Raw genomic sequence first — 13,637 nt, 5'->3', positions numbered from 1 at the left:
CAGAATGCCTGCAATAATGTTTTAGTCTGGGTCTGTTACTTTTTTCCAGGCTTGTGGAGAGGAAAAAATATTTGAGATTTCTGTAGTTGTGAATTTATAATTTATTGTGCCTATGTTTCTTGATGAAATACAAGCCAGATGCAAGAGATTGCTTATTTGTCCTCTAAGTTAAATGTGTAAACGTGTCTTTTTGTAAGGTCAGAAAGAATGCTGTCTACTGTGAAACTTACAATTTAAACTGTCATTAGAGATGAATGATAGAATTATAATTTCTATTAGCACCTATCTGGAGCTAGGACACTTAAGCTTTGGTTAGAAAAGGGTATGTTGGAGTGACCATGGTACAATGACATCTAGAGTCAAACCAAGCTGCTGTGGCTGAAGAAACTTCCTCAGGAGCTGAGTTTGGAAAAGCTGCTGTCAGACGTGGCGGCTTTGCCCAGGGTGCAGCGAGGCGTGGGGCTGTCAGGAGCTCGGAGCTCGGGTGCGCCCTGGCACAGCACAGCTCCGTGCACAGGCAGCTGTGCATGGTGGTCATTGCTGCAGCTGCATGGACACCTGCCATGCTGAAGGGGCTGTCTGGAACACTGCCTGCTCTTCCAACAGATTCAATGTTTGAAGGATAAATCAAAGGCTTAAAGGTACTGCAGTGTGTTTCGACATTCACCTACAGTCAGGCTGTAGAGCCTTTTGCTTATTTTTACTCTGAAGCCCCCTTTTTTTAAATAGTACCTCAAGCAGTACTGAAAAGAATATTAACATTTTGAAAATATCACAGTTTGCAACTGGATAGTTGAAAAGAATAATAGTTATTTTGTGTTCTAGGATATGTTGAACTTCAAATTTCAGAGTAGAAAAAAAATGAAGTTGTGATCACTCCTTTGCTTACTTCCACAGCATATATGCTTTTCTTCTACTCACTAGTTTAATATCAGGCAATTAAATCTATAATGCATACACAATTTGTTGTTCTGGTTGCTTACAGGGTTTAGATGCCCTTACTTTAAATTTTTTGACTGCTTATCTTTAGCTTCAATTTTGCTCTTAGTATTGTTAGCTCCTAAATGTTTTTTAGAGAAATTCTGAAAAATCAAACTTTCGTCAGTTAGGACGACCCAACTGGTACATATCAATCTTGCCTGTGAACCACATGTTGGGAAAATATTATGTAAGCAGCTCTCTGTGCTAGTTCCACATTTAAATATATTAAATAGTTCAGCAGCTGTGTATGAAATACAATATACATCTTAATGCATAAATTACTGATAGGAGTTTGAACTCTACAAGCATGTCCCTTTATGGAAGGTTTCTTTGTCAACTTGCTATCAAAGCAATGTCTTTAGGGATCAAGGAAAAACATTTTTTAAAAACTGTTTTCTTAGTAAAAGGAGATGGTGGTAATAGTGAAAAAAAAATTGTATAAGCTGAGGTTCACCAAAGGAACCATTCTGCTAATCTCAGGGGTAGCAACTGTGTCCTTCCCAGCCCCTCTGTGGTATGTCAATAACATGGCCCAAAATCACACATCTGTTCAACAGCATTCCCCTTATGTTACATGATTTCTGTAGTAGCTTATTAAGCTGAGTAAGTAGTGACAGGTTTTATTTGTTTCAGTGTTTTCCCCTCTAAATAACTGGGGGGGGTAAAATTGTGGTTAAATAAAAGTGTAGTAACAAGGATTCTGGAAGCTTTGAAAAATTCAAAGATAGATTTTATTTCTCAGAAGAGGAAATTGTATTAAGCTGAAGTAGTCTGACTACTGATAGAGGAAAAGCATGCAGCTTAATTTTTAGTGAAGAATGCCTGTGACTTTCTGTGGGTATATTTGTTAGTGGGCTAAATAATCTCCATTGCAAAATGGATTGCATATTAGTGTATCTGCCTATGACAGATAAATCCTTTGGACAAAAGCCTGATTTTATTTTAAGTCAGATTCCATGTTTCTTAAGAAGAGATAGTGTCCTTTCCTGAAAGATCTTCCTTTCAGAATTTCCTGATAACTCCTTATGTTTTCTCTGATATATGAGTATTTGGTATCAGTGAAATGCTTATTAAGGCATAACAAATGGAGATATTAGGGAGGTCTAGCAGCATTATGAAGAGACTGGTATTGGGCTAGACCCTTTTCCATATAAGGTAGTCTGATACTGTTGATTACAGAAAACATTAAGTAAATGTAAGATTGTAACAGTAAAAATTGGTGTCTTAAAGACTGGCAGGATGGCAAAGTATGAAGAAGATTGGGCAATTAAAACAAGTGACCTGAATCTGTACAGGAAACCCTCCTTACTCTGAGTCAAACATGAGCCCTGCACTTGGAAGGAGGACAGGGATGAACCCCACTGTATCCTGATTAGGAGTGCCTACACCAAGGGTTTAGCACCAAAGTGGATAAATGGATTCCAGTTAGTATGATACTGTAGCAAATAACTTGGGGCAGTCTCTGTGTTTGCAAACAATAAAAATCAGTCAGTCAGTGTCTTGTATGTCTGAATGCAGTGAGCACTAGTGAGCTTGAGAATGTGTCCAGCATTGGTGTTTTCATTTTACATGGATGCTGAAAATACAGGTTTCAGAGAGTATCATCAGAAAGTGCTGTAAGGAATCAAGAAAGGATATTTTGCCTATTTATTATAAACAGAAATAATTTTGCAAGATAGCTTGAGTGTAGTTGTTGGTTCCCAGAATCTTTCCTCAGGAGGATTAACTTACAGTTCTGCAGTTGTCTAGAGCAAGGAATGGCAACAGAGGACAAAGGGACGGTGGGAACCTTCTGCAGTGTGAGCAGATAGCTGTCTGCAGGGTTGTCCAATGGACACTTCTAGATGCTTCCATTATGAATGACTGTATTGCAAACCAATCAACCAAAAAACCCACCAAATCCAAGAGAAAAAAAAAAACAAGCTACACAGAAGACTGTAGCAATTTATTTTGAGATGACAGAAGATTTTGCTGTGGGGCAGAACAAAAGTGAGGTCACTCCTTAAAGGTTTTCCACAGTGAGTGACAGTGCAGGCTGCAGCATGGCTGGCAGTAGGCTGCCCTTGCACAGACTGCATTCTTGTTTCCCTCTGATCAGGCAGTGTTGGCAACCTATTCTGTTAAGTCAACTATTAAGCTAGCAAAGTTTCTTTCTCTCAAGCACTTACTTTTATCAGAAGTTGCTTGTATGGCCTGCATAAGTTTTCCTAAATAGCCTGTGGTTAAAGTGTATTTTTTCTAGGAATTTTTTTGGTATTTATTTTAATAGTTTTATTTAGTACATGGAGAAACATTACAGACACATTTCATGTTCCTGTTGTCTGTAATCCTCCCTTTCATGTTTTCTCAGATTCAAATTATAAGTCCAATATATGGTTCATGGTATGAAGTGCAGTGATTTTTGGTAGTCAGCCAAAGTATCAGTATCCAGTAGAGTTTGAAGCCATGATATAAAGCAACATTTTGTGTGATGTTAAGTTTACTTTGATAAACACATGATAAGTCTTTAGAAAGTTTTGTGACTGTCTTTGCCATACCTGAGGTATCTGAATAGACAAATGCATAATTTAATAATTTGAAACTATAAAACTGCATTTTATGGCCGTATTCTCTTGCAAGTAACTCCTTTGTGTTTTTTCTTTTTTTTTTTTTCCCCAAGGTATGGGCTGAAGCCAAATGACCAAATTTTGGCAGAGGAGAAGCACAAAGAACTGTAAGCATTTTTGTGGTGATATACATGCATGTTACTGATATACTTTTTAATGTATATACATGTGTTACTGTTGAATATGTGAAACAGAAATGTTAGCTTTTGCTCTTTAGTATTGTCTGCTGTACCTTGCAAAGTTTGTCTGAAAACTAATTGTTGCAAAAAGAGATTTTAAAATCTTTTTTCACAAATTTATTTTAAAAATTATTTCTTTGTTCATCCGAAATGCCTGTGTTAATTTCTAAATTAGATACAGATTTGTAGGACGACTTTCACATTTCTTGTTTTCAAGGTAGAGATAGTGGGGAATTTGGCCCATTTTGTGTTCATCTGAATGCTTATATATAAAAAGAACACCCCTTTTTTTTCTTATTATTTTAAACTTCAGACTCTTTCATATTACTGTTTCCATTATTACATTAGTGTTATTTTGCTTTATTTCATTATATACCTAGAAGACTTTGGCAGTTTATCCTTGTGTAAGATAATGTGCCTGTTTCAGATGAAATTCACATCTATAGCTGTCAAGTTTTTCATGTTAAAAGTTTGGATCTTTTTAGTAAGGTCACAGATTTCAAGCAGTAGAAATGTATTCTGGTAACAAGGAATTTAATTCCTCTGGAAAAAAAGATTTTTTTCCAAAAGCCTTAGTGATGGAATTACTAACCAAATGTCCCATGTTCTTTCAGAGGATGGAAAAAGACATTTAAGTTACTACATCATGGTAATGTACCTGTGACATTAAAACTGTTTGAGCTCCAGGCAAAAGACAGGCAACAGCAGTTGCCTTTGATGAGTAGATAAGATTGGTTTTATGCAGAGCACATGCTGTAATGATAGAACCCTTATGGACAGCATAGCTATGATTAACCCATTAACCCATTTTGGATGCTATGAGCTAGAAGTGTTAAAAGTACTGGCATGCAGAGGGGTTAAACACAAGGTAAATCACATGCAGGTCTGTATTTTGGACAGTACAAGTTGTACTGTGTACACAAGCTTTATTGGTTCAATAGATACTGATTAAACTGAACCTTTTGATGTGAGATAGTTCGTTAGAAGTAAAGTCATCTTTCAGCTTTTCATTTTAGGTACATTTAATATTAGTTAATTGCATGTTTGTTACTGGTATGTTAACAGCATAATCACTTCTTAAATGGAGGGTTGAACTAATTTTATTAAAGTAGTTCTTTATTAAATTTTGTTTAATATAGAAAATTCAGTAATAATCAAGATTTACATGGATCAGCTGCAACAGAAACCCTTCTTTGGTGTTTTGTTGTACACACTGCAGTAGCTCCTGAGATGATTTATATGTTGTTCGGTATAATGAAAGAGGTTGAACATGCTTTTGCCACTCCTCTTGTCATCTTGAATGTCACTGGATACTTGACCAGGGAAAAACTCTTGTAGGTCAGTGTCACGTTGTTTTCAGGGGAGACCTTTGGAACTTTCCTAATGCTGTGTACTCTTCTCCTTGGACCATGTGAACACAACAGATTGCACATTGAACTTCAGAACACTTTCAGTCCTTCAAGCTAAATTCTCTGATTTAACTTATGGATGAGTTGTTAGATGCTTAATTAACCTTTCCTGATGTTTAAGTAGACTTTCCTATTTAAAAGAAATGCCAGTGCTAGGAAACATGCAAGACAACTTACCTCTAGGATAATTGTTGCTGATGTGGTTATAAACTTATTCTTAGGTACAGTGTCCTTATGATTAAGGTATTCTCCTGACCCTGTTATAATGTTTTAAGTCAAATACGAAGTTAGTTTCTACATATTACTGTTCAGTGCCAAAATCCTCCTACTTAAATTATTTTATCTTTCAGTCTTTGAAATGTCAGTAGCTTTTATATTGTCTTCCCTAGCAGTAAAGAAGACTTCTTTTGTTATTCTAAATCTAAAATCCATAATGGTGATTTATCTGTCTGTCAGATGTCCTTCATTTTCTCAGAGATACTTCTGTATAGCTGTTGTTCATAAAAATATAAATTTTGTTGAGTAATGAATTCCTTATCTCCAAAGGTAATTGAGCCTGCTATCCTAACTTGGCTTTATCCTTTAGTCCTTGAGTTAGTTATCTAGAGAGATAAGCACAGCCACTAAGACTGGCATTGGTTTACAGGCATGGCACCGTGCTTAACATCTATTTTAAGTGCTAAAGTATGAAAGATCACCTTTTATTTTTTTTTTTTCCTGCTTTCAATTTCAACTGTAGCTGCCTTCTAAATTTTTCTTTTTATTTTGTGTACTCTTCTTTTGTCTAACAGGAATTTATTAGCACTAAAGCTGTTAAGTTTGTGCATATATGCATTCTTTTCAGAATTTAGCTGGAAATATCTACTCCTTCCCTGCCCCAATCAGCTTTTGAATGTACCTCATGAAGGGTGGAGGGTACTGTCCTACAGCTCATCCTGTTTCCATGTAAAATCAGCAGATTAGTTGGAGCCATCAGCACTGGTGATCAAGCCAAGCCATGCCCATGTTGTAGGGAATCATATGAACAGCACACTTGTTTTCAGTGGCCAGTCTGCTGTTCTGCAGTGGGAATAACAAAGGTGGGGGAATGGTGGTATCTTCAGTTACCATTGATGTTTTACAAGGGAAGCATACATTTGTGGCTCAAGGGATGTCCTGAAGATGTTTCCCACCTTCCCTCACCCAGCTAATCCCCTTCAACTCCGAGTCCTGCAGGGCTGTTAGGGAAACTCACATGTAATAAGATTGGTAAGGCCTTAATGTTGCATATATTTTTTTCTTCTGAAAACAATAAAAAAATATAAAGTCTGAGTCAAACAAATATCTCTTTTGACCCTTTGTATGGACCTTTTACAGGAGTTGTTTCTATTTTTAATTCTCAGAATTGGACTGAATGGCTTTAACTGAAGGTAATATTGGCCAAGTATAGACTTGTGTATGCTGCTGCCTAGGCTGATTTTTCTAAATTATGGTTCCACATTAAAAGTATTGTAGTAGAATAAATTCAGGCTAGGTGCAGCAAGCGATGGCGTGTGATCTAAGTTGTCTTGGTATTAAAGTAGGAATACTTTAATACAGAGTCCATTTTCACTGTGGAGATTAAGTGTTGACGGAGTAGTTGGGGCTTTTTACTAATATTTTCTTTTATTAAAAATAGGGGCTGTTTGCCAAATTTTGGTAGCTTGACTAGCTTGTATGAATATAGGCGATGAAAATATAGTCATTGAGTTTTAAAACATTGGAATTCAGTAGTACCACTGAGACTGTAAGCAATGCTTCAGAGCACTTGTTATAGTGCAGCTTTGACTGCTGGTTGAACCGTTTTATAAACTGTTTTGCTTAAGCAGTTTTGGCTGTGATGGGGCACTTTTGAAAGTTTGTTGAAGGAGAGATTAAGAAATGTAGCATCTGCTTTGTGTTTCTGATTTTGTAAGCTTTCTTTTTCCAGAGATCAAGACCATGAAGTGAGGAGTAAGATAAATACCAGCTTTCTTTTTCTTCAGTTGGTTTTGGATGTGTTAGTCAGGAGGGAGAGAGCAGATGTGTTGCTCTGCTGCAAGTTAGCCGAGAGGGATTTCATTCTTACCTGCATACATGCTATTTTTCATATTGATACTGAACAATGGAGAGAGGGACTCTTAAATTTAAGGGCAATTGTTTGGGTGACTGATGGAGTTTTGATTTACCTGTAAGATCTGGCAGGAGGTGGTGTGTGTATGTTTTCTGGTTTTGCTTAGGTAATGTAGTTATTTAAGTGGAAGGGTCAATCTTGGAGTCATAATAAGGATGTTTGGGGATTGCAGGGGGCCTCTGATGCTTGGGAAAGAGTAGAGAAATCTACAGTAGGGATTTAGAGGTAGTCTGGGTATGTTAGAGAGGATGGCAAAGGGATTAGAACAATGTCAAGGGAATGTTGAAGAGCAGTGTGTTAGGGGCAGAGGGCTGCCCCGTGTTAGTCACTGTCTATCACAGAACTTCAATACAAAAGCTAAGGCACTCGACCCCAAGCACAACTGGAGAGCAGCCGTATGTCATTGATTGTTCAGCTTGCAGGGAGAGAGACATGAACTGTGGGTCTCCAAAGGGATGCAGCTTTTGGGAGCAGCCGAGTGTTCTGTGCCACTAGAGGGGGCGGTTTGTCTTCGCTGACACTCACAGGAATCCTTCCCTATGTGCTGCCTTTAGGGTTTGGCCTGTTGGGCTGAAGTCTCTCTAAAAACCCTTTGGTTTTTATCCATCCTCTTTCCCCCTAAAGCTAAAAAAGAGGGTAGAAAATTGTTTGTGGAAGCAGGGGGAAGAGAATGTAAAATATCAGAAATAGGAAGCTTTAAGTTTTTGTTGGTCTTCTCAGCATATGCTGACAATAATGGTGATTTGTATGGATGAGGTGATACATGAATCTGTCACAGCTGTTGAGTTACTTGATATAATATACTTCACTTGTAATTACATTTGAGTGGATTAATATATTTTATGAAATATGATTTGGTAATGAATTAATGTGGAAAACTGTTGTGACAGTTATAATAAAGTGCCCAGATTCATGAAAAAACTTGCCAGCTCCCACTTTTACATTACTTTATTTTAGATTTCTTCCTTTTTTATTTTTTATTTTTTTTTAAGATTAAGTATCATTTTGACCTGTATCCTGGTATAGAGTTTTGTCTGAAAATTTCAGTAAAAATCTCTACTGTGCAATTGATACTCAGTTTTACAAAATAATTTTTTTTTAGAATTTTTACAGAGGAAAACTCCTAAGCTTCTCTTTTTAATGAAAAAATAGTGATTTAGAATGACTAGTCTCTTAAATGGCCACTTTCTCCCAAGCAAATAAAATTCTGTTTATGTTGACTCTGATTGTTCCATAACATGTAATTAAGCACTTCTTTACTTGAACTTCCATTAAGTGCTTGGGAATTCTGTAGAGTAAGAATCTGGTTATTGTGCTGTGGATATTTGAGAAACTTGTAAATGTAAGGAATGAACTTGTTGGTTGGGAAGAGCTCAGTGCTGATCTGGAATGTTTTCTTAATCCGGTTCCTTGAGTTGTTGGCTCCCTCTGTAGAAACTATGTTAAATTGCAGTTTGATTTCTCTAGAATTCTTTTATCACTTCTGTGTGATATATATTCACACACACATAAAAGCTTGAGTCAAATGTACAAAAAGAGTGATTTATGGTCAGCTACAGAATTTCTGTTAAAGATTTCCTCTCTCTGTATTTTTTCCTTCATTTTTCTGCATGTCCACCTTTCATGCAATTATTTTGAATTACAGCACCAATGCAAATTAGTAGTGTATAAATCGGTTTATTAAATTCTCAGTAACAGTCCTGCTTAAAATTTCTGAAAGTTAAGGTTCTAAGTTATAGCAGAAATACTTTTAACTTCTTTCATGAAGCAGTCTTTACATATGCTTGAATTGAAAATCAAAAATTTCAAGTTAGTTTTAGTGTATAATTTCATTTTGCATCCTGCTGTTGGAGATATTAAATAAGTAATCTACATAATACTTGTACGAGATGGTAAGCAGATTGCATCTGTATTTTTGAACTGTGCTTATGTATTAGTACAGTGTTTTAATTGAGCCTCCTGCTTCTCTTCATGTTCTTTTGTGTATATAGTACATTAAAGCCCAACTTTGCTATGTGGCTTTTAAAGCCTCTATTAGAATAGTTTCTATTGTTAAACAGCTCCTGGAAATCAGTGTCAATTCATTCTTATATTGCACAGTGCTTATTTGATGTAAAATAAAAGGAAACTTCTGATAATGGCTATGGCTGGCAGTTAAGAACAGGCTTATGTTCCTCTGGGGAACTTGGTTTTGTAGCCCGAGATGCTTATCTGAGGCTGTTGTGAGATACAACACTTCCATAGTAGTGGGAAGGAGGAGTGCTGGAGGGGAAAGAGAAGGATAGATATGAAAGCCAGTGGAGAATCCAAAATATTTTATCTATGTGACATATGAGGTGTAAAAACAGCTGCTAAAGGATTGAAACTTTATTTGCTTATGAGTTCCTAGTGTCAGGTTCACTGTTATTGTACAGTTTTGCTTTTAATCTCATATGTTAATTTTTCTTCTCTTACCTTCAGTAGAGGTCTCCTTGTGCCATCTGCTTTGATTACCACAGCCATATCATACATAGGTGGTACAGAATAGATATCAAAAGATCCTTCAAGGGAAAGATGTTTTGTAATATTCCAAGTGGTAATTCCAGCTCAGATTTCATTGCTTACAGGAGCTCTCACTGTGCTGGTTATTGAGTTAGATTGATCTCTCGTAACGATTTCTTACTTTGACAATTTGTGCAGGAGTAGGTGGACTGACATGGGCCACCTATTTGGTTCTTCTGTGTAGTGAGCTAATGAGGCCAGGTTACTCTCTTTTTCTTCCTGACAATATTCCTGACATAGTCCTGACAGTGATTGCTGTTCCTCAGTGTCTACAAGACGTACATGCTTTAAAGCAAGGAAATAACATTTTTCCTTTTGCTGCCTGTTCATGAGTTCACCCTCTGCAGAGCCTGAGCAGAGAGCCCACAGCCTGAGCTGAGCTCTGACTCAGAAGGTTCACGCAATTGAACTCCCGTAGATCTCTTCAGCTTGCCTGTCACTCAGAGCTCATAGCAAAGGCTTCACAGACAGCACAGCATGGCTGCACCCTCCTGTCCTCCTGGCGTTCATTCCCAAGAAATGCAGTTTGGCACTCAGACAGGATTGTCCAGAACAAGGAGACTTTCCTCATGACTTCTCTTGGCACTTTTCTTATTTTTACAACTCGTTAAAAAATGATGTTAATGTTTCAGCTGCACTGACTCCTGATATTGATGAGGTGTGGTGCTAAAGCAGTAGTGACAGGACTGTGTGCAGCAGATGTATTTGAAGACTGAGTTTTGAATATGCACAATGATTTTTTTTCCATACTGCTGCATATTTCTGTCACTGTGGTTGTTTCTTTCCAATGGAGAATGAGGTGCACTGTTACAACAGGATGTAGTCTTGTGCTACAGAACATGCCAAATCTCTCGGCGTTTCTGCTTTTTAGCTAAGGTGGCTAAGGTTTCTGCATCTTTATTGCACAGTTTAGAATTGGACAAGATCTGTCTTGGGAGTATTAATTTTTGTGTTGTGCAATTTAGTACAAAACTTGTGATTTTTCTAAAATTTAGAAATCATTAATTGGACCTTTGAATAGCCTAGAGGATATAATGTCTTAGTGTCTCTTAGAGAATGTATTAAAGATTGCTGTGGGATGCCTTTTAGCTGTCAGAGTAATTATTTAACTTCAAGCTGCAAGTTACACTGTGAGAACTGCATATTCTGAAACAGAGTGAGAATTTAACATGGAATTTTAAATCCATTTTCTTACTGTATTTCTTACATGTCTTTTGCTCACAGTCCTCTAGAACTAGAATAAAAGCTAATACTCACCCAACCGTTTTATGGAATTACATTGATTTTCCTGCCTTAAGTATACTGTGTGTGAAGGAGAACCTTCAGGTAATCTTCTGTTGGCAGAGCCTGTTGTAATTCCTATTTTGTTGCGATTTTAATGATGTGGCACTAGAGCTGTTGGGGTGGAGGCGCGGTTTGAAATCCCGGCACAGAGTGCCACCAGCCAGGGGCTGCTGAGAGCCGCAGCCACCTTGGTGGCAGCTCTTTGAAACCTGCTGTAAAAGGTGTAAAATGTCTAAAGCTTTCAGCGGCTTGAAAGGACCTGACAGCGCACTGTTACCTTTTTGCTTATACACCTCTAAGCTTGAGGCGAGGCTTACCACTTTCATTGAGGCTCTTTAAAAGCAGGGGGGTAAGAAATGTGTATTCCATGTGCAAGCAGTTTGAGCTTGAGATGAAATGCACCTGAGCAAGGTGGGGCTTGTGTGGGGTTTTTTGTAATGTACACCACAAACAACTTTCATGTTCAGATTGCTGTTAACTGGTTAGGTGAAATTGCAAAACCCAGAATAGGAGTGTAATCATCTCTTCTCTAAATTCAATTTTGGTTTTGTTCTGGTTTTTAACATGTTGCTGGTATGATTATCTAAAACCTGGCAAATGCCAAAAAGAATAAAAATACTAGTTTTTTGTTTCTTAATATTTTTTTTATAATCCTGGGAGTAAATGGAGAATTTAAACTTCCAATATTTATGCATTTTAGTGAAAAAAAAATATTACTGTCTCAGAAGATAAACTGAATTTTCAAATGTAGACACACTTAATTTGGTTTTTGAAGAGGTCCAGGCTTCTGTGAACTCTTAGGAGTTTAAGAATAGGACTTATTTTTTGGTGGCATTCGTATTTGCCTGCTCTTTTAAAATTAATAAAGTATGTGTACTTATTGTGTATTGTTTTTCCATAATTCCATGAGAGACTTAGAATTTAATCCCAGCATTTTTCCTAAATGATCAGGTAATGAGCTTTATTGTAGCCTAGTCCTGTTGTTCTGACATTTGGATGCAGTGAATAACAAGGAATAAATTTTTCCTGTGTTGGGACTTCAATTTTCTCATTTAAAGGTTTGGGTTTGTTTTTTTTTTTTTTTAGTGAAACTCTTTAGAATTGACTTTCCAGAGAATTTCTACTGATGTCCTGCTTGTTACCGTATTATCCAAATGGCAGAATCACATCAGATATTCCATTTCCAAAGCAGTTAATGCAGTATCACTCTCTTTGCTAATTTGGCTTGAAAAGTATCCTCATTTAGAGATGTAAGCACCAGAAATAAAACATAAAATGGGCTGTATCATTTGTTAGCAATAAGAGAGAATGGATAAGTCTCTATTGCCCATTCGGTCTTTTCTGAGTTAAGCTTAGCCCCAAGAGTACCAATTAGTGCTCAGAATAGTGAAATCTGCTATTTTAAAGGTAGTCATCTATCAGAGCAGATTAAATGGCTTGTGTGAAAATAATTTAGTAGCTGCCCATTAATTGCATTTCCTTTCATAGAACTGTAGAAAGAGACCTCAAGAGAGCATTTAGTTTAAATCCCCCAATCCAGCTAGAGATGCATCTTTGTCATTCCTGGCAGATATTTGTCTGGCCTCCTCTTTGGAAATAGTGAGAGACAGTGCAGTCTTACTGCACAATTTGTAATGGTGGGCTGCTTCATTCTCACTGAAGAGTTTGCTTACAGGATGAACAGAGAACTGTTGCCCATAACAGTGAAGAGGGAGTTGGATGGATTACAGAATGCATAGGAATTGTGATGGGGATAAAAGGGCAGTGGTTCTAAGCAGCGAGCCAGGACCATGTAGGACAAGGCTGTGTGCAAAGAGAACCTGTTCATGTATTTTTGCTAGGGTAAGGTTCTGTGCACCCATGACCCCTACAGGCAAAAACATAGAGCAGACAGAGTAGCCTGTAGTGTGAGGAAAATATTGAGACTTAAGCCATTTTAGTAGTGTGATGGAAGAGGCCACCTGAAGTTGACCCTGTGATTTAATCAGGACATCTGGAAGCCCCTGCTTAGTAGTGTTGAGTGTATGTGTCCAGTATGGATGTGCAGTTCTGCATTTGCAGGGAAATAAGTTTCTTTTGCTTTCCTACTGCTCATGAATAACACTGAAGACTTGCCAGGAAATATAATCTGATCTACATACTTATATAGCTCAATAATCATTGTATAGTGTGAATCATCTCTCAGACATCTAAATTGATTTATTCTTGAACCTTTGTACCAGATAAGATTGTAATTTTATGGATTTGTGGCCAAAGCAAACAGGGAATGTAGCTGGCTCTAAATTGCGTGGGAAACTTGCTGCACATTGAGAAGCTGTGTGCCTGAGTGATGGAGCCACCTGCCTATTCTGAAGGGGGTCTCCTGCACTGATGCTGTTGTGGCTGTGTGATCAGGTGACCTTGTTTATAAGAAGTGGAAACAGCAACTGACACAGTGCAGCTTCTGTCCCCAAACCAGTGATCACAGATGGAGTGCAGCTGCTGCAAGGGATTCAGCGGTACCTTA

General features: G+C 37.5%; 1 protein-coding gene across 2 annotated transcripts in view; it reads left to right on the top strand.

Annotated features, from left to right (window-relative positions):
* ADK (adenosine kinase) overlaps positions 1-13,637 on the top strand; it is a 269,130-nt gene that overhangs the window by 30,051 nt on the left and 225,442 nt on the right. For both annotated transcript variants that reach the window (XM_079313206.1, XM_079313207.1), the window contains exon 3: positions 3,641-3,694. In XM_079313206.1, coding sequence (XP_079169332.1) covers positions 3,641-3,694 — 54 coding nt within the window. The remainder of the gene's footprint in view (positions 1-3,640; positions 3,695-13,637) is intronic.

This window comes from Erithacus rubecula (assembly GCF_903797595.1).
Source record: "Erithacus rubecula genome assembly, chromosome: 9".
NCBI lineage: Eukaryota > Metazoa > Chordata > Aves > Passeriformes > Muscicapidae > Erithacus > Erithacus rubecula.
The sequence above is the reverse complement of the archived record's forward strand: the minus strand, read 5'-3'. Positions and strand labels throughout refer to the sequence as shown.